Source organism: Euprymna scolopes, chromosome 6, assembly GCF_053919585.1.
Source record: "Euprymna scolopes isolate OS-2025 chromosome 6, ASM5391958v1, whole genome shotgun sequence".
Classification (NCBI taxonomy): domain Eukaryota; kingdom Metazoa; phylum Mollusca; class Cephalopoda; order Sepiida; family Sepiolidae; genus Euprymna; species Euprymna scolopes.
The window spans coordinates 26774643-26797594 of record NC_136487.1 but is presented as its reverse complement, the minus strand read 5'-3'; the positions used below and the strand labels follow the sequence as shown (position 1 = coordinate 26797594).

The 22952-nt window shown below is 32.0% G+C and overlaps 1 protein-coding gene across 2 annotated transcripts in view; it reads right to left on the bottom strand.

The window, feature by feature from the left end:
* LOC145277579 (uncharacterized) overlaps positions 1-22949 on the bottom strand; it is a 105966-nt gene extending 83017 nt beyond the window's left edge. The window contains exon 1 of one of the 2 annotated variants that reach the window (XM_080129080.1): positions 21341-22949. In XM_080129080.1, coding sequence (XP_079985206.1) covers positions 21341-21539 — 199 coding nt within the window. In that variant the 5' untranslated portion in view covers positions 21540-22949. Of the gene's footprint in view, positions 1-11909; positions 11947-21340 lie in introns of those variants that run through there. The other variant, XM_080129081.1, reaches the window with a different exon arrangement.
* Positions 22950-22952: the final 3 nt, after the last annotated feature.

Below are 22952 nucleotides of genomic sequence, written 5' to 3'. Positions count from 1 at the left end.
CCGGTGTGTAAAATTCACAGACACATTTAATTTTACAGTTGAAACCCCATCATATGAAGAGGATGAAATTATATTTTCTCAAATTATTAAAACAAATGAAGACAATAAAGACGACGGAGACAAGAGTACCCATGATGATGATGATGATGATGATGTTAAAGTCGAAAGATATCTCAAAAGAAATAGAAGGCGACCCAATTTTTTTGTAGTCAACAATATAAAAGAGTATCAAATCAACTATTGTTATTCGATGGAAAATACGCCAAAAAGCTTTAACGAAGCAATTAATTCAGAACATTGTGATCAATGGAAAATAGCCATGAAAAAAGAAATAGAAGCTTTGACCGAAAATGATACCTATACGGTAGTACCTCTCCCAAAAGATAAACATGTTATTTCTACCAGATGGGTCGTTACAAAAAAGACTACAGCATCAGGTGTTGAACAATACAAAGCTAGATTTTTTGCTAGAAGATACTCTCAGATTTACGGTATAGAATATTTGTCTACGTTTTCACCTACCACAAATCTAACGGCAATCAGAATTTTACTGCAAATCACATCGCAATATGACCTAAACATCCATCAAATGGACATGAAAAATGCTTATTGTGATGCCCCAATAGACTGTGAAATTTATATTACCCCTCCAGAGGGATTTATAATGAAAAATAAAAATAGCGTGTGACGACTTAACAAGTCATTATACAGTCTAAAGCAGAGTGCTCAGTGTTGGAATACAGTATTTCATGATTATATTATTAAACAACAATTTAGACAATGCGCTGTAGACCCCTGTCTATATACCCAACACAAAGACGATAAACTACTGGTTTTGGTTTTGTGGGTCGATGATATTTTAATCGCATCAAATTGTGACATAATGTTAACCGATATTAAGAACAAATTAAGTAAAAGATTCAAAATGACCGATCTTGACAAAATATTCTGGTTTTTGAGGATAGAATTTACTCAAAGCAAAGGACTTGTTACAATGAATCAATCGAGATACATCGACAAAATACTATTAAAATTTGGAATGGGAGAGTGCAAGAACGCTCTACACCGGTTGAAAATGATAATAAAAATATACACACAGAATCTGAAATAATACATGATAAATTATACCGAGAAATAATAGGTAGTCTTGTATATTTAATGACTGCGACCAGACCTGACATATGCTATACAGTAAGAAAACTGTCACAAAAATTATCACAAAGTTTTGGTCGATGTAATCTCCGACCTTCTTCAGGTATATCTTGTCAAGCTCAAGTATCTGGACAGAATTTTGAACGGAACCCTTTATTTACTTCATGAGCTAGCATGCTCTCATTCCATCAGCCATGATTGAATAGAAGTCTCAAGTAATTCACAATTGTATTTTTGATTGCCCATACTTGCCGTTAGAGTACTTGGAAAAAAAATCAATTGTAAAAGTGATATTCTCCTGAAGGTTGAAGGTTCAATCCTCAGTGTTGGTAACCATGGATTTTATAACCTTTTGTCTTAATCCACAGACATATTTATTTAATAATCCCCATCTATTTTATCCTCTTTTTATTTACACATTACACATTTACACATTACAAGTTAGATGACCCAATAAAGTTTTTTTTTTTTTTTTAAATATTAGAAATGGATGCTCATCTTAACTACTCCACAATATTAGTTGTTTATAATCGTTCTTTCATTCATCCCTTTTAGTGTTATCTCTTCATATTCACAACAAATATGAGTTCGCCCATTCCATGGATCACGTCCATATCCATTACATCACCTATGCTCTCATCTCCTTCCAAATTATAGGATTAATAAATTTCAAGCTTATGGAATTAAGATCCATTATGAGATCTAAAAATAATTGATATTTATTGAAACGTTTAAAAGTTTAAAAAAACAAAAAAAAAAAAACAATTTGTTTAATGGAAAGAAAATAACAGCTGGATTCCAGCATCAGAGACTGAACTTAATTAATTTGATGTTTTATTAAAAAAATAATAAACACACCCTTTCTTTATTTTCACTTTGCCCACTTAAAAAGGGGAAACATTTCGTTTAAATTAAGATAATTAATGGCAATATTATTAGTTACAAGATATTCGGATAATGTTTCGATTATTAATATTAATTAACAATTGATATTTTTCATGGTTTGGGAAGGGCATCTCCTAGGACTCCTGGTTTAGTCAATAATTTGTTGGGGAATAGCTAGAGAAATATATTTATAATCTGAGACAGTATTTTATTTCGTAATATTCTTGATTTTTTTTCCTTTTTCTTTTTTCGACTTACCATCATCAGAAAATTAAAGTTTACATGTTATGAGTGTAGAAATTTTTTTATTTATAGAAATGTTTTAAGTGCAATTTTAAATATGCCAGCATACATTTCAGTTTCAGTAATTATGGGTTACAGTTATTGGACAATTATATTGGATTGAAACACATGTTCCCATATAGAAATTCTATAGCAAACTCCAAACTTCACAATAGTTTACCAAGACGTGTGCAACTGCTATTGTGTGTAGGTAGAAATCAATCGACCAATTCAAATGCCCAAAGTTTGATGCAAACAGATAAAAATTCAATAAATCTAAAAATAAGTACATCGAGATGACCAAAAATGTAGTGTTACAGAAATTATGAACTCAAAATTTCTGTAAAAGTCATGATAGCATGGTGAATAAATGGATAGTCAACAATTACCTTGCAATCAAACCACCATGATGTCACATGCATGGCAACTAGGCTGAACTGCTTACCTAAATCACTCTACAAATCATTCCCTTTCAAACTTTTCACTGCTGACTGAAGTCACACTTGATGATCTGATCATTACAGCTTCCCAAGTCTGAGATATACGAAAGCCTTGATACTGCTAAAGTATGGGGGGGGGGTTGATCTTATATATTCTTAGAGAAATGCTCTGCTGAGCTGGCTACTATCCTCTTCAAACTCTACAACAATTGTCTTGCTGAATCTTGTTTCCCTGGTAGCTGAAAAATTGCTTTTGTGGTACCAGGGTTCAAGAATTCTGATGAAAGAACTACTCAACGAAATTATTACTCTATCAGTCTCCTCTTGTTCTTTGTTAAAATCTTTGAATCATAATCCAATCTAGTGATGGTTCACCATTTCGTTAATGCTAAACTTCTTTCCGAGGAACAATATAGATTTAGGTAAGCCTACTGCAGATATCCTAACATTCATCTTGGAATGTATTAAACATACACTGGACAAAGCTGGTGAAGCTAGGGCGACAGCACTTAATATATACACAGCTTTTGAGACGGTCTGGCATCAAGATCTTTTCATGAAAATTAATTTGTATCAATCGACGAATATTTAATATAATCAGATCCTTCTTGGCCAAAAGAAAGATCCAGGTTGTTATCAATAGTCGTACATGTAAACAACATGACATTAATGCAAATCATATCATTTTGACTATTTTAAATTTCAAATTTTAATATTCAAATTCGTAACAATATTTAAAAAAGTGCCATTCTATTTATTATACAAAAAGACCCGTTTAGTGTGTGCCTCTTCCCCTCCCTTCATATTGTTACTGACTATATGTAAACCTTTAGACAGAAATCAACAAACAATCATCAATTTGATAAAAAAAAGAGCTCAAATCTGTCTGTAGACCAGACTTGGTTATTTTGTTCAATTCTTAAAAGTTCAAATTTTGCTTTGATAGTGAAGAGTCACCACCTTTTTTCTTCAGACAAGTGATTATCAGTTTGCCTGTCAAGCATATCCGGTTTGCACCAAAACAGGTTGTCAAACCAGGAAAATAATCTTCTAATGAGATCTTCTGTGAACAATGGAAGGTTTGCCCTTTCATTATCCATCGTCTTCATAACATGTTCAAATAGCCGTGTTCATAAGATTCATCATAAACAAGACTCGTAAAACAAGGCCGATAGCCATTAGTCGCGTGCTCTCGTGTAATGAATGAATGCATGAATGTAGGATTGACATGAAATTCTTAACGATAAACTAAAATGACCGAAAAATGGACTGAAATGACTTAAATAAAAAGTAAATGACTTAGAATGACTTTAATGAACTTAAGAATGAATTGAATGACTTTAAGAATGACTTGAATGCTTAAAAAATAACTGGAATCCTTCAAAAACAACTTGAATGATCTGGAGAATGACTTGAATGGCTTTGAGACTGACTGGTTGTAAAGTGGGTGATCATTTTACATTAAATTAATACAGAAAAGTGATCCCCCACTTTATATCACAATAAGTACAGCATGTAGTAAGAACAGATACTACACTTTGCTCTGGCTAAAAGGCCAAGAAAAACTTAAAAAGCTAAGCTCAGCATCTATTAACAACAGACCTTTGATCTTAACCAAAAAGGCCAAGCACAAAAGTGTTACGGACAAACCGACTGACCAACAGAGTGACTTATAGAGTCACTTGCACACGACTAAAAACAAAAGAAAATCAGAAACTTGAACTACCCAGGTTTCATACTTGCAGTGTAAGACCGACAAGATCAGTGATTGATATCAATCGTCTGGGTTTCATCTATAATATAAATCTCAATTGTCAGTTTGTGTGTGTGATGTATGTCTCACTCAAACTTTTGACAGACGCAACGAACACCGACAAAATTTATATCGTTAGAAGGATTGGTCTCTTGGACAACAAATATCCAAAAATTGGCCAAAAACATTCATTCTTTGACCATAAACTGGGCCGCTTTTTACAGGGAGGGGGGTCATTTTTTGCAAAGTCATCATACGTCTTACAATAACTAAACTTATTTTGAATGGCTGCGATATCGTAAGTCACGGTGTGTGCAACAGCTAAACAGTTTTTTTTCATCTCATTTTTTTTTTTAGGGGGTTGGTTGATTTTGTTTTTTTTTATTTCTTTGCATTCGATTGAAACTTTCTTTAAGGGCTCGGTTGCTCAAATACCTTTACAATAAAACCTTTTCACACCGGGCAACACTGGGTACCCCCACTAGTCTTTGATAAAGGCAGATGACACCACACTCTATAGCAGGCACGACAGGAAAACAAATGAACACATATCTAAAGTAATGGCAGAAACACTAGAGGATGACCTCCAATCAGTAGTGGAATGGGGACAAAAATGGATGGTCACATTCAATGCCACCAAGACAAAACTGGTTTCATTCAATAATTACAAGAAACCTTCTCTACCACCTATAGCAATGGCCAACAACTCTTTAGCTGAGAGTACGTCTTTCAAGCTCCTTGGCCTAACGTTCACAGGAAACATGAGCTGGAGCAATTACATCGAGGGCATTGCCAGGGCCGCTGCGAGGAAGGTGGGGTCTCTCTACCGTGCTAGAAAACTTCTAACACCCGAAAGTATCCTGTACCTCTATAAGGCCACTATTCGCCCATGTATGGAGTATTGCTGTCATATTTGGGCCGGTGCATCGGCTACTAGTCTCTCGCTCCTTGACAGGGTTCAAAAGAGAGTCGCAAATCTGATAGGCCCTAAACTGGCATCTAAACTTCAGCCTCTGTCCCATCGTCGAAACGTTGCATCCCTCTGCCTGTTCTACAAGTATTATAATGGTGAATGCTCTGAAGAACTGCAAGCACTTGTGCCCCCACGACATGAACACCCTCGACAGACCCGACAAGCTGCAAAATCCCACCCCCACACTGTAGAGATCCCTAGATGTAAAAGATCTTTCTACTCCAGTAGTTTCTTCCCCAGAACTGCTAGACTTTGGAATTCCATTCCAGGTCACTGCTTCCCCAACTGTACTGACATGCATAAGTTCAAGTGCAACGTGAACCAACATCTCGCTGCCCTAATCCCTACATAGTACCCCAGTAGATGTTTCCCCTGATAGTAGCCCCCTACACCAAAGTGGCAATGTGCCTTGTTTGGGGTGAAAATGTAATAAAAAAAAAAAAAAAAAAAAAGTATTATAGGCCTTATTTCATACAGCTGCTTGCTCTGAGCCGTTGGGAATGACAGGTTGAGCAAAGTAGCCATATTGGATAGCCGATCAGACTGAATTTGAGATTATGTTTAAAATAAAATAATCAAAGGAGTTTACTTTTAACTATTTTAAATTTCTTTTAATTATTTTTAATTTCTTTTCATTACTTGTAATTTCTTTTCTTGTATTTTTTAATTTCTTTTAATTATCTTAAATTATTTTTAGTAATGTTGACAGAAAATTTGCAAGTTTTCTATATCTTTTTCTAACAACATGTCCTGAACTGTGCTAATCCTCAGTTCTGTGTCTGCTAGGATCTTCTGGTCACTCTGTTGTGTCAATAAAGATAAAAACAAATTATAACAAAACCCGAAATATTCCTCTCCATTGAACAATGTACCAATACTCGATGGCTGACTGAGACAATTTCTGAACGTTTATATCGGAACTACCCTTATGCTCGATGTTTAAAAAAGAATACATTCATTATAGCTTCTGACTTAACTGATCAGTTAACCATCGGCATAGACAACTATATATATCCTCTAGGAAATTCCAAAAGAAACCAGCCATGGTGCACCCCTAACTGCGCTGCCACAAATGCACATAGAAATCACTACTTCAATTGCATTAAATGTAATGGTTTGAAACTAAAGCCGTCTTTAAGAAATGCTAGCAATCATTGCAAAAGTATTGCAGAAAACGCAAGAGAGTCATATGCTCAGTTCATCAGGTCTAAAGTAGAAAAACAGAGGCTTAGCCCCCATGAGTTTTTGCAAATAACAAAGTTTTGAGCAGATGCGCATCCTCTATTCCAACCACCATCAACGAGCCTGAGATGAGTTTGTCAGGAATTTTGCATCAAACTTAACCCTATGTGATCAAGGCCACCTACCTCCCGAATTTCCTCTAAAGACCCCAAATAATCTGAGTGACATCTACACATCTGTTCGTGATGTTACCACACTCATCAAGAACCTTGATGCCAGCAAAGCAACTAGTTCATTCCAGTCATAGTACTAAAAAATAACTGCAACTGGAACTAGCACTCATTCTTGCAAAACTGTTCAATCGATACTAAAAGGAGAAATGCTTCCCAACACCTTGGAAAACCTTGTTAGTCTGCCCCAGTATTTAAAAATACTGCAGATTGGTCTTTTGCATCTGAGTACAGACGAATTAGTCTTCTATGTGTCATGAGTAAGTTGCTTGAATCCATGTTAAATAGAGAAATTATCAACCATTTCAACAAAAACAACTTACTCAGTGATTTCCATCCTGCAAAATCTACAACTGATGTACTGACTATAATCTCACACAAAATTGATGCATCAATCGACAAGGGGTTTCCCTCTAGAGCAATAGCTCTTGTCATATCAAAGGCATTTGATAGGATTTGGCATTAAGGTTTACTTCACAAAATTTTCAGCTATGGAATATCTGGAAATGTCTTCTCAACTATTGAATCTTTTCTCTTCAACAGGTTTATACAAGTAATCGTCGATGGGCAGAAGTCTGAAGCTGAAAGGATCATCCTAGGTCCAACTCTATTCTTTATCATCATCAATGATCTCCCAACCTACATTCTAAGTTCATTTGTCGATAGATACAGATGACACTATCTGTGGCAACACTTCAAAGTCTAGCAGCAACAAAGATCTGTCTGAGTCTCTCTTCTCTAAACATGAGCACCTGGTACAAAAGGTGGCTGGTTAATTTTAACATAACAAAACCAAGCTTCAATCTTTTCACCATCATTTTACTCCAATCGATATGAATGTATTTGGTCTCAAAGAAGCACTCTGTTTTGACAAGCTTCTTGGACTGACCTTCATGCCCGACCGGAAATGGAAGGTTTATATCAACTCAGTTGCTAAGATCGCTGAGAAAATGGCTGCATCATTCTACTGCTCCAGAAGGTATCTCACTTCGGCATAATCTTCTACATGTATAACAGCTAAATGTCCTAAAATGAAGTACTATTACGACATCTGGGGAAGAGCCATTCGGAACACCATATCCTGCCCCTTTTTCTCCTCTTTGCAACCTCTTTTCTAAAGAAGAGATGTTGCATGCCTAACTCTGCTCTATCGTTATTTTCATAGCAAGCGTTTGTCTCGGCTTCAATTTATGCCTCCCCCCCTGCTAAATTTCACAAAAAGCTATTCTCTTTTTGGCTGGGATTGTCTTATATAATATTACCTTCAAAAAATATTCTGTAAGACTCAATACCACACAATTATTTAATCTGTGTTCCTATTCTCCTCAGGATTCTGAGATATATATATATATATATATATACACACACATACTAACAGGGAGACCCGACGTTGCCCGGGATTGTGTAACGAAGCCGGGCGACACCGGATAACTTTACTTCCTAGGTTGAGGGAGAGTGGGATGGAGCTGGGCAAGAGGTCTCAGTCCCATCTCGTGAGAAACCAACGACTTGTCATCAGGTGACAAGTAAATTATTTGGAGTTCAAAAGGGTCAGGAAAGATAAGCCAGATGCCTGGTTAGCAAGGGAAACGCAAGGAGGTCAGGGGAGGGTCGACGAATAAGTCGACCACGAGTGTAAACGATAACATGATTCACTTAAGCCAACAAGTTGGGGGTGACGAGAGAGAATGAACAATCCCCGAAAACAATTGAATTAGTCATTCTAATTTCAAGGGGACAAATTGGTTAAATGCCTAGACAGATAACTAATTCTCGGAATTGAATCGAAAGGGGGTCGGTTGTGAAAGTAGAGAGAGGGAGAGAGAGAGAGAAAGAATTATGATTACCCATTGAATAGAGAGGTTGGGCCGACTACGGAAGGAAGGGAGCATGACGTTTAATAAAACTACTGCGGAGATAGACGAATGAGGAGAATCGGGCAGTCTGTCGAACAGAGAAGTTGGGAAGCTACGCGTGCCGCCAGCCTCTTCTAATTAAGACGAAGAGAACTAACAAGACCATTACTTAGAGTTTTGTAAAATACACTGTGGGGGTTGCATTCCAAGCCTGACGAAGTATAAGTGACGAGCCAAGCCTTGATGTATACCGAATCACTAAATGAACAGCCTAAAACTATCCTCATCGTTGTTGATTGTTTCCATTTATACTTGTGAGGACTGCCTTCGATTTCAGCATAACCAAACTTGACTTTCCAGCCGTCGCAGACAGAGAGAGACGGCCACCGACAAGAAGACGATCACGACCGAAATTACCAAGAATTCCCGATTGGGCGTTACAACACTAGACGGCCAGATACCAACGTCCAATTCGGAGAGACTCAGTAGCAGAGGGAGAGAGACGGATGCTTGTGCGGGGTCCGAGGCTCGAAGGAGCGAAAATATAGCCAACCATCCTTAGGGTTAGTGCGCGTTGTTTTTCACCGTGCGCGCGCGACCCCTGCGAGGTAGAAAGGGTTATAATTGAATGATGATCAATGAATGTTCCATACTTTCATGGTCATCGAAATTGGTGAAATCACCCATTTTTCAATCAAATCGCTGTGCACTGGGAGGAAGCTTCATATGCCTCCCCACAGTGACTTAGTCTACAATACATTGTAGTCTTCTACATCGGACTGTACAGAACCTACATATAAAATAATTTCTATATATATTGGTGTTAATTAAAGTTTAAAATGCAAAAGCCAAGTACCATGCTTCAATTGTGCTCTAAATAGAAACATTCATTTTGAACCCGTCCCTATCATACCAAATAACCTACGATTGATTTTATATGCCTGGCCTTACTGTTTGTGAGGTGGTAATAACTTGAATTTAAGTTTAAAATAAAAAAGTCAAGTATCATGGTGCAATTATGCTTTACACAGAAACATTCATTTCAACCACGCCCCTATCATATCAAAAACCTACTGCTGATTTTATATGTCAGGTCTTTCGGCTTGTGTGGTAATAAAATTTCTCAAATGTCCTTGTGATGTTAGGCTGTGTAAGGTGTTAACTTTGGTTAAAATCGTCTGATGCTTCTTTCATCAGATTATTTCGATTATCTACAACACAGTTAAATCGGGTTTGTACATATGTAGCCAAATTACTTGCATATATATATATATATATATATATATATAAAATCTAAAGAAGCTTTAAATAAAATATGCAAAAATAAAAATAAAGAATGCAGTTTAGATTCCCGGAAGGAAAAAAAAATATTAATTTATAATCCGATTTCTAAAAAGTTTATAATGACCAAAGAGAATTCATTCATATATGGAAAAAAAAAAAAAAAAAAAAGAAAACCTTAACTAAAATGTTTAAATAGAAACAGACTTAGCACTTGCATAAGCCGATATATATATATATATATATATATATATATATATATATACACACACAGGGTACCCACAAAGTCTGGCTACATTATGTAGTCAGACTTCCACAAAAAATAATAGGTTCATTATATTCTTTTAGTGAAAATGTATTATTTTATGTGAACAAAAAACACGTTTACTAAAGTCATAGTTTAAGTACTAAAAAAATGCATGAATTTTTTCCTTTTTTATGAAAATAAGGAATTATAGATCTTAACAATTTAAAAATATATATATATTTCAGAAACATTACAAAAAAGCCTCTAAAGTCTGTGTTAATGCAATTAATATAACTAAAAAAAAAAAAAATTAATTTCTTGAACTAATGATATCATTGAATTAAGCATTCATTATTTTCACAAAAAAATATATAATTGCACAAAATATTTCATGTGATTTTAACAATTTCATGGGAAAATCTTAAATATAATCTCTATATTAATAAAATAGAAACGATTTTCCCCCATAACTATCAAATAAGATATAGGAAAACAGTGAAGGCGTTCCTATGTAACTCTTTCATAATCACCATTTCCAGCAAATACCACAGTGCGTTTTTGTGCAAGAATATGCACATTTTGTTGTTGGTGAGTAGATTTCACAATTTATCCCATCTTACTGACTCTCAAAAATGTAACCCCACATAGTAGCAAATTATTTTTCCTTTTTTAAATTTAGTCCTTCCACAGAACCCAAAATCGTCACCCTTTTCTTCATACCCACATGTCACTCTTTTCTTCATACCCACATGTCATTGAAAACATACGTCTTCTTACATTCCATCATTTACTTTATATAAACGTTACACTGGAAACTTGAAATAACAATCCCCTTTCATTATTAGTTCAACAGAATTATGGAATATCTGTCAATCAGCAGTTTTACTTACAAAGTAACATTACAACCCCGAATAACAAACAAACAAATGAAGAAAAAAAAACATTCTTAGTGTGGCTCCCAAATGTGCTCAAGCAAAAAAAAAAATAAATAAATAAATAAAAAAAAACGAAAAAAACTTTACCAGTGTAGTGTTCTGAATCAGGAATCGGAAAAATCAGGATTTTTGAAGGTATTGGAATCAGATGAATTGTGCCTATTTCTGATGCTAAAAACAATTTTTTAATTGTTTTTTTTTTATTTGATTTTATTTAAAACAAAATCTTTTATTGCTGATAATAATAATAAAATAATGAATATCTATCGATTTTAAACTACCAGTAAAACTAAAATTATTACATTACAATTGAGAAAATATCTGCACATTTAGCATGTGTTTTCACAGTAATCGTGAAAGAATAACAACTTTATAGTTAAATATGTAGAGATTTAGAAAGAATCAGAATCAGAAATTGTATCGGAATCGTCCCATTGCTACTTTTTACATTTTGGGTACTTGTGCACTTATTGAACCATGCTGAAATAATAACGTTATTTAGAAAGCTGTTCTTAACATGGGGAGAGGAGGGTGTTTTGTAACTATTTTGTACTTTCACCTAACAATTCAAAAAAAAAAAAAAAAAAAAAAGAAAGATATTGTAAAACTTTAACTTGAAAATACTATTAAAAAATAGCATGGTTGAATAAGTGCACAAGCAGCAAATTTTGTATCATATCTTCTCACACTTACAATTCTGTATCCTTTGTTTCATATAGAACCACACTTTACATTATTCGTTTGAATCACTCATCAGAGACAAAGATACACATTTGTTAAGGCAACGTGTTTATACAAACGCACAAGTTCCCCCTTTTCACTTTGCATCATTCGTAGTTACGAAGGCCCCAAATGGCAGAAACCTCTGTTTTTTTTCTTTATATTTCATCATTACATTGAACGTTAAACAACGATTATGTGTCAGTTCTTGACATTCGTAGATAAACAAACACTACATTGCTGGTTGCTGCTATTATGACTCATGCTATTAGTAGTATTGGTATTTGTATTATTATTACTACAACTTTGACTTTTTTTTCTTATTGTTCATAACAGTTCTACTTATTTAGACATACTCAGGACATGCACGATTTTCTACTTACAATTTGCAACATTCATATTTATTGAAGCTCTACACGGCAGAAACCTATATTTTTTCTCTTTACATTTGATTAAAAGCAGGCTCCTTCGGTCTTGGACAGACTATGGATACCCACGAAGGGTTGCTTGCACATGAAATTTTTGTGGCATGAGGTGCACAATCTCCAACCACACCTCTCCTGAGTCGACATTGTTAAATACCAGTGGCAAGTGAAGTGTATGTACAAGACTACTAGAAACAAATGCTGAGATAAGCAGAGCACATACAGCATTTAGAATTCCCAAATAGTCACCCATCTGATACTAACCAGGCTCAACGTTGCTTAACTTCGGTGATCTGACAAGAACCATTGTGTCAACATGTATTATGCCATATACATTTGATTAATATTATTGTTATTTGTATTGCTTGTTCATAGTTTTATTATTCCTGCTACTACTAATAATATAACAGTTCTATTTTCTTTACATTCTTTTTTATTTTGTCCTGTAGCGGAAATTGTCCACAGATTTTTATAACTATTTGGTATTTTCACCAAACACATAACAAATTATTGAACAAAGTAATTGCTTTTTTTCAACTATTAACAAATTATAAAAATGGCTGAGTTAGTTACAAAGACATCGACATGCATTATAATGGATTTAATGTTTTGCTTGTATTTTAATTTACTACTTTTTATTACTATCATACTTGGAAAAGATAACCATGTTCTTTGAACGAACACTCAGAAAACTAGATTGTATTTAATTTAAAACTACAGAGCATCGTCTTTGGAAGCAAGGAGGAATAACTCCTACTTAAAACTATATCCTCGCAAGCATAGTTCTAAAATCAATTTCAATTGCTATTTATTCCATAATTTTCCTACCTTGCCAAAATTGTGAGATGAGGAAACCAAATAAATAACGAAATAATTTTCTTTTTTTATAATATACTAGCAGGCCACCCGGTGTTGCCTGGTCGTAAAATATGCATAAATATTATATTTTAATTAATGCAGAATTCTTATTTATTATAAACAGAAATACTGTAGGTATTAAACGTAACATTAAATTTCTTAAAAAACAATAAAATAAAAAAAAATAAAAACTGAGAAGTGTGCATGCGAGTATTGTTTTTTCTATAAAGTTCACTTCTTTTAAGTAAAAAAAAAAATATTCAAGCTAAGATCGAAACCAGAAGCTAAAGACAGTGAATCAAGTACGATAACCATTAGGCTTGCTTGACATGACTTTTAAAAAGTAGTCTCAATAGTAAATAAAATAATCAAAAATAAGTGTTGCACAAAAAATTATTTTGTTTCTTTTTTATTATTTTTAATAATTTCAACATTTTAAAGAATTTGTGGCAAAACATAAAATATTATTTTGTTTACTTTTCCAATTTTGGTTCCATGTTTTAACAATTTCTTTTAGTGGTGATTTGGCCTGAGTAAGCCATTAGTCAATCTTACCCAATGATTTTAGGATTGCTTAACACGCTTTCCAACAGTTTTTCTTTATAGTGGGGCTACAGTTTTTAACTTGCAGACCACTTCATGAAAACAAAACAAAAATATATCAATCTAGAAGGATTTCTTCACACCAGAACCAATGGTTTTAGTATTGCTTAACATGCTTTTCAGCATTTCTTTATAATGGCAGGGTTTCATTTCTTAACTTATCGACCACTAAATAAAAACAAAAAAAAAATAACTCAGTCTAGAAAGATTTTTCCTAAATTGAAATACATCAGAAGCAATGTTTTAGGATTGATTATAATATTTTTTCATAAACATTTTATATTCATTACTTTCTTGTATTGGGGGGAGGGTATGCACATATTTTTTGTAAAACATTAACTTAACTGTCTTTTGAACATTTACTTTTAGATATTTTTTCTTCCTTACATGGCCTACCAACTCAGCTGTGCAAGTTTCCAATCTAGGTTATTACCAATCACTTCATAAAAACAAAACAAAATTAACTTAGTCTATAAGGATTTCTCCTTTATTTCAAAAAACAAAAACAAATTATTTCAGTATTGATTAAAATATGTCTTCATAAACATTATTTATTCATTACTTTCCTTTATTGAGAATAGGTTATACACATATGCAAACTTTTTTCAAAAGTTAACTAACAAGCTTTTTAGCATTTGTTTGTTTCAGGATTGTTTCAAATATTTCTTTGTAAACAATTTTTATTCTTTGCTGTCCATTATTGAGGGAGCACATCTTTTATATGTTAATTAATGTGCTTTTTAACATTGTCTTTATTGATAGGGATTTCAAATATTAACTACCGACCACCTCATAAATTAGCCCAGTTTATGATAATGCGTTCAAGCTCCCTGGCTTAACATTCACAGCAAACATTAGTTGGAATAGATACATTGAGATTATTGCCAAGGCTGCTGCAAAGAAAGTAGGCTCTCTCTATCGTGCTAGAAAGTTACTTATGCCTGAAAGTATCCTGTACCTCTACAAAGCCACCATTCGCCCGTATATGGCATACTGATGTCACATTTGGGCTGGTGCATCTGCTACTAGTCTCTCGCTCCTGGACAGGGTCCAAAAGAGAGTTGCCAACCAAATAGGTCCCGAACCGTCATCTAAAGTTCAGCCCCTGTCCCACCGACGAAATGTTGCATCCCTCTGCCTGCTTTACCAGTATTTTAATGGTGGATGCTCTGACGAACTGCAAGCACTTGTGCCCCCCTCGACGAAAATACCCCCCTACAAGCAGCAAAGTCCCACCCCTATACAGTTGAGATCCCTAGATGTAAAAAAGCCTGTTACTCTAATAACTTCTTCCGCAGAACTGCAGGACTTTGAAATTCTCTTCTGGTTTCCTGCTTCTCCAACTGTACTGACATGCAGAAGTTCAAGTGTAATGTGAACAAACATCTTGCTGCTAAACTCCCTACATAGAACCCCTGCAACTTATGTCCCTGATAGTAGCCCCCTACATCAAAGTGGCAATGCGCCTTGCTTGAGGTAAAAATGTAATAAAAAAAAAAAATTAAAAAAAGTAAAGTTTAATTTGTTTTCGAAGGGGAGGGTTTTTTTTTCAACAAAATCTGTTCTGAAATTGTGGAACGCAGATACACGAGTCCTGCTAGTATTATATTTTCTTTGTACAGATGAACGTGTAAAGATCAGCGCAAGACTTTTTTTATAATCTTGAAAATAAAAACTACTGAAAAAAAAAAAAAAAAAAATTTGAGATGCCAGGTCATTAAAAAAAACCTGTATGATTTCTACTAATAATTAATTTTAAAAAGTATGGATGGATAGAATGATGAAAAAATAAAAAGTAAGTTCATTAATAAATAATCATTTTCTTTCAAATTTGAATTCTATTCAATCATTAATAAAGAATTGTTTTAGCTTATTTCTGAATAAATAATAAAATTTAAGAATAAACTGAGTAATGTAATTGCTAACATTGACTTTTTTGCACAACATTTTACAAGCGTTTTATTTCAAAGTCTAAGAAAATACACATCAACAATTTTAGAATATTATTGAATAAAAAAAAAAAATTATACCAAGTTAAATATAAAACTTTTTTTTTGTAGAAAACTAAAGAAATTTCTTATTTGTGGACATTAAAATATATTGTAATTAAATAAGCATTTTCTGTTTTATTACAACAAAATTAAATTAAACGAAATTATTGCACTTTTTGTGATCCATACTTTTGTGAATCAGCAGGATTTGTGTTTACAAATGATTGCCAAGGTTTTTTTTTTTCTCTTTTTTTTTCAACTAGCTTGCATTTTTTTAGGGGGATTATTATGCAATTTTGAGTTTTGTATATTTTCTTGAAATCGGTATCTTAAGATTTTAATTTACTAATTATCATTGAAATAATTTCAGAAAATTAATAATTATTTTTCTAGAGATTTTTAAAGTTGATTTATTCGAACTTGACATTCAAACAAAGTTTTTTTTTTCAACATTGTTCACTGTAATCTTTTTTTAAACATGTAAATATACGTTTTTTTCCTTTAAGAGATTAACTTTGTATTTGAAAGATAACAAACCAATCAAAATTTAGACATGTACTAAAAATAAAATAATTATGATAAGTCTCTTTTAAGAAGCATTGGGGTCTGTTTGTTTTGGGACATTTTTGCCTGTATTTGCATATATTTAATGTTAGGTGAGTGTACTCAAACGACTACCAACACACAATTTTTATAGAGTTAGCATTAACTTTAAGGAAATCTAAAAAAAAAAAAAAAAAAAAAAACGCCACTTCAGCAGTATTAAAAAAAAAAGTTAAGTTATAGAAACATTTTATTTTTTGAAAAAAAAAAAAAATCATAAAACAGTTGATATAAACAAACTGAGAAAGAAGTGTAACGGAAACATTTGGAATAATGTTACAAGGGAAATAACCACGTAGGTAATAAAAATACAAATAAAAACGTTTTCCATTTTTTTCATGAAGGTTATCTCCCTTGTGTTATGAACAAAGTTCTCTACCTTTATGTTTTAATCGGTTATGTTAAAAATTATAACTTTTTTCAGGCTTTCACATGTACGATTAAACTTGTTTCATATTTGTTGTCTTCAACAGCAAAAAATGTACAATGATTTTATGCAAGAATAAGTTGTTTAGAAATAATGCTAAACGTCTTTTTTTAACCCTGCGTTTGTCCCATGGGATGTTTTGTCATTCCATTGGAAAGTTATTTCTTTCCATCCCTCCCAGTACTCTCCTGACTCAGTGAGAGTATGACATGTGGTATGACGCAATTGTATCTCAGTTTTCCTTGGAGGTAAATCAGATTGAAAGGTAATGTTTATGCAATGAACTCATATTCATTTTTATTGCTATTTCAATTTATGGAAATATTTTGTGTTCATCATAGATATTAAAAAATAACACAAACTGGCGTGTCTTGTGAGTATTTTAAAATAAATATGATCTAAATCTAGGATTTTTACATTTTTCCTTAATTTTATAGTGTTATTTTATTGTGTTATTTTATCTTAATATCAACAAGATACAAGTGATTCAAACTGCCCAACAGAGAATGTAGATATATCCTGAACCAGCAGGATAATTATACTTTACAAAATAATGACGCTATAAACACCCCATCAGACTAACCATGTTTAGAACACCCAGGTGACTAACGCAGGGTTAATAACTTAAGCAATGTTCATTTATTTCAATAGAAGTATTACCATTAGCAGTAAATTATATAGCAATGTGTAGTATCTGTTCTGATGCTGCACTAAGTCTTTTCAGGCCTCGGTCAGTAAAGGAGAAGTCCAGCTATACTGAATTTTCTTACTCACATGCCCCTATTTAGAATTTATGGCCGTAAGCTGCCATCACTAGACTGCTTCTCCTGCATCAAATAAGTATAATTTAAAAAAGTCATATAAAATCTTTTTCAAGGAAAATTTTAATTAAAAATTTTGTGAATATATTTTTAAATAAAAATTAAATATCTAGTAAAATTGGAATCTTTTACATTTTTTTTTAAATTCTAATTATTGTATGGTTTCATTAAAAATCCATACGAATTAAAAAAAAAACAAGGATTTTTTTAAAAATGTAATTATTTAATTTTTTTTAAATTTAATTATTTAAAACTCTCTAAAACTTAAAACGTTGTTTATATAAGAAAAACAGTTCACTGATGCCATCCCTTTGCTATAGACGTGCAAGCAATAAAATTCAATATTGTTAGAAATCCGAAACTGAGACAATTTAAATTTTTGCTCCAACCGAAAGTGCACCTTTTTTTGGCGAGTTGGATTTTCCTAAAACCGACCTTGTGTCTAACTCTGCTTTTTTTTTGTGGGAGACAAATAAAGAACAATAAATCACACAGATAGATGAAAAACAAAAACAAAACAAAAAAACAACCGTGCAATTTCCACAGATCATACTAGTTAATTATAATTTGCTTTTTATATCCCTTTCAGTAGATCTTTTCTTTTGACATATTTTCTCAATTTAACACCTATATATATATATATATATATATATATATATATATTGTTGGGACGATTAATCAGAATCAGAAAAAAAAAAAAAAAAAAAAAATCAAAACTTTTAGGGGTATCGGAAAACTTTGTACCTAGTTTCCGATGGCAAAAACGATTCTTTTAATTATCTTATTTTTATTTAATTTTATTAAAAAAAAAATCTTTCATAGTAATAATAAAATAATAAATATTTATAGATTTTAAACTAATAATAAAACTAAAATTTATGAATCATCCCTTACAAGTGTATTTTTTTTTTTTTACACAAGAAAAATATCTGCACATTTAACATGTATTTTACGATAATTGGGGGAAAAATAACTACTTTATATCTAAATATTTAAAGATTTATAAAGAATCGGAATTGGTAATTGTATCAGAATTGGGAATGTAGTAAGGAATCGGTAATAATATAGGAATTGTCCCATCACTAGTATAATATATATATATATACGTACAGACGAAATTCTATTAAATACTTTATTCAATAGTTCCATAAAACCTGAATTCCTATTTTTGAAATTTTATTTCTGAATTCTTTTAATAAATCTCCAAAGATTCTTAACATAATCTGGCATCTTGTTCCAAAAATTCTGTTAGTAAAAAAAAAATATAAATAAATAAAAAATAAAAAAACGGTGCTTGTCTAGAATTTTCTCTATATTAAAAATCTGTATGTATGTACCTGTGACAGAAAGAAAATATTGTATTCCAAAAATCACACAAATTAATCAAGTAGTTTTATTTTTAAATCAGAAAATTAAATTTTTATGAGTAACCTATAAGCAACTTTCTTGCAACACCATAGTAAAAACAGTCTTTAAAAATCTAAGGGGGATAACTCAACATGATTCAAACTTGCGAGATTTTTGTTATGATGCCTACAAATTCCATTTAATGACTTAAAAATTATTTTATTTAGAAAAGTAAAACTACTTGATCAATTTACATGTTTTTTGGAATATGATATTTTCGTTTCGTTACAGTTACGTATATCATAAAAAAAATTATTTTTTTTTTTAAATATAAAGAGAATTCTAGACAAAGCACCAAAATAATTTGTTAAATATAAATTAGTTAATGGATGTAGATTTTTTAAATCTTAATCATCGAGATCAGAAAGAAATAATATTAATAAAAGTCACATCAATTGTACATTTTTTTTTTATAGAGAATACTTTAATTTATAGGTATAAAAAAAAATCATTGTAAATGTATTTTGTGAATTACAATTGGTTATTTCATTTTTATTCTTATATATGTTACATACAATAAATAACGAATTGAACAATAATGTTCGAATGACAAGCATCACAGAATTACCTCCCCTGAAAGGTGGATTTTAAAAACGTTATCAATTCAGGTCTCCTCGGAAATCAAAAATAACGTTTGTACAGTCAATTTATTTTCTGAAATAGCAAACAATGAGGAAGAGTGACAATTTAAAAGATATTTTATCATTTTTTATAGTAGTATTCTAGCGGAATAAATAATTTAAAGCATTTCTTTTTATTTTAACAGCAAAAAGATAAAATAATTTTGAATTTCAGAATAACTAAAACAGTACAAGAGTGCGTACTGCTTCAGAATTTTTTAACATTAGGACAACTATTCTCATCTTGGATAATATTCTCCAAACGTTTTGGCCAATGTAACTTTATATATATATATATATATATAAGAATAATGAGATATATTAGATCACAGATTAATGAATCTTATGGGAGGTAATATTTTTATATAAGACAATCCCAGCCAAATAAAATTGCTCAATATACTAGAAAGAGCAAATTAAAATTTACAGTTTTTATATTTAAATTTCATTCAGAAAAAAATATATAAAGTTCAAAACAAAAATTTATTGTTTGGACAAAGAATTCAATATTTATATTAATTTCCTTAATCTATGGATTTTCGATATAGGCTCATCTTCTCAGAGGAAAAATCATTAGCAAAATGATAGTTTTGCTATTCAGCACATACATAGAAAATATATTTTAAAGATTAAATCCCTTTAAGGGACAGAGAAAGAAAATCAGGGTTGAAACAAAAAAAAAAAAAAGAATATGAGATTTTGGTATCCAAATAGAATATTAATCCTTGAATAGAATGAGATTGTGTTATGTTCCAGCTCGGTTGAAGATGGGTACATTGAAGGTAGAATCCAATTATATTCAATGAGAAAATTTTTACATTTATGCAAGATTTCTACCTGATCACAATTAGAACAATATATCCACATTGGTTAAATATAGGACCCAGTTAAAATATAAAGTATAAATTCCTGAGTCGCACCTAAAGAAGGTCAAAGGTTACAACAAACATAACATCCAAGATAAGTATAGTAACCAAAAAAAAAACCAACTGCACTGGGAAGGCAGGGTAGGGGTTAACTCATGCATTTTCAAAAGACAATTTTTTTCATTTATAAAAATTTTAATTCAAATAAAATATTTCATTCATTTTTTTTTTTAATACAGTTTTAACACTTGACAATTTTTTTTTTTTTTTTTTTTTTTTTTTTACACAGTGATCACCACTTATCAAGGCCCGGAAGCCACTCAGGGATAAGGGTTATTGCAAGTACATTACGTTAGTGTGGAGATTTGATGGAGTGTTTACTTAAGGGGGCGGTTCATTAGGAATTTGTTAACATTAGACTTGAAGACATCCAAGTTGTAGTCCGGAGGGAAGCAGGCAGACGGAACTAATAAAAAATCGCCTTAGTTTTCCAAACCAAGAAAAAACAACTGTGTAATTTTTAGTTTCAGTTTGTAAGAACATTAAAAATGAATTAATTCTTATTTTAAAGAAAAAGCTTTGCCTTTGAAAATTTTACGTATTAAAAAAAAAAAAAATTTGATCAGTGAGATTTTATCTTGGATTTTTCGAATTTAGTGCCTTTAAAGTGAATTTTTAACAAGCATTTTAGAAAATAAAATTAAATTAAAATAATACTCTGGCTAATATTTTTTTAATTAATAATTTTAATGAATTTTGTTTGGAAAATATTGCTATACTCACAATCTGAATAAATGTTGTAGATGTCACAAATGGAAAATCTGTAATTAGGACATATTGAGTAAAGATTATTTTTAACAAGAACATAAACTGCTGAGATATGAGAAAAAAATAAATGAATGGAAAGAAACTGACTCTTAAAAATGTAGGATTGAGTAGCTAAAGCCCTTATTTCTAATGAAAAGCTACCATATTTTGGCATATAAGACGACCCTTAAAATTAAAAAATAATTTTTAAAAACCAATATTTCATAAGAAACCGGATGTTGCAATCTCTGGTCTAGGCTAAACAAACATGGTTTTGTGATTTAGCAGTTGTCTTATACAACCGATATATAATAAATTTATGGAAATTTGCTCCAATTTTGTACCTCGGATTATCTGACCGTTGTCTTATATGCTGAAATATATGGTAATTTTTTATTAATTCATTCTCTTTGTAGATTTTATATTGATAGTACTTTTCCACTAAATATGTATTAATATCGCAATATTTTCGTTAGGTAAAAAAAAAAGTCTGAGTGTCTGGCAGCTCCAAAGTTAAAACAGGACAGAGATCTCATAAATGCCATGGAAGGTATGGTGTCTGTCTGACACTTTTGCTTTGCTATAAGCCATGCAGATCTACAGATGATCTAAAAAGCCACTCGCATAGACAGGCACAAGGAAAGGATAACAGTGGATGAAAGAAAGTACATTGTAAACCAAAGTGAAGATAGCATAAATTATCATTTCTGCATTGCAGATTTTTTTTTTTTTTAAGGAAAGATATGATGCATTCAGACTAATATTTGGTGCTTGCACAATGTAACTGAATTCCACATAAATGCATTTTTGGTAAAAGTATGATTACATACATATGTCAAAATTAGTCAAAATCTCAAAAATTAAGAAAAATGATTGAATAGAAAAATAATTACAAGTAAATATTAAATCTATTGAATTATAGAGTTTTATCAAATTTGTTAATGTTCCTATTTACAATGCCTCCCCACGGGACAGAGTTAGACACCAGGGTCGTTTTTTAACGTGGAGAAAAGGAACAAAAATAAAAATTGTCTCAGTCGTGAAGGATTTCTCCTCCACCGACAGAGAACAAGAAATTGAAGTGCAGCATCTGAAGAACAGATATTACACTTTGATCTTGCCTCGAACCTCTGTCTCACAGAAGAGATGTTGCGAGTTTGTCTCTGCTTTATCGTTATTTTCATGGAAAGTGTTCAACTGAGCTTCAATCTATGGTCCCCCCCTCGCCAAACTTTCACAAAAAACACTAGACTAGCTGAAAACATTATCAATAATTTTCCCCACTCTTTATCTGTACCTAAACCTAAACATAGATGCCATGATCAAAACTTCTTTCTTAGAACTGCACGCCTGTGGAATTGTCTTCCGTTTTCCTGCTTTCCAGCTTTCTATAATATGGTTGTCTTCAAGTCCAACGTGAACAAATTTCTAATGAGCCGTTCCACTTAAGTTAACAAATTTACTGAACTTCCATTACTATATTGTCCTTTTGACTACTCTACATTCTTTAACCCTTATCCTTGAGTGGCCTATCGGCCTTGATAAGTGGTGACGTTTATGTAAAAAAAAAAAAAAAAAAAAAAAAAAA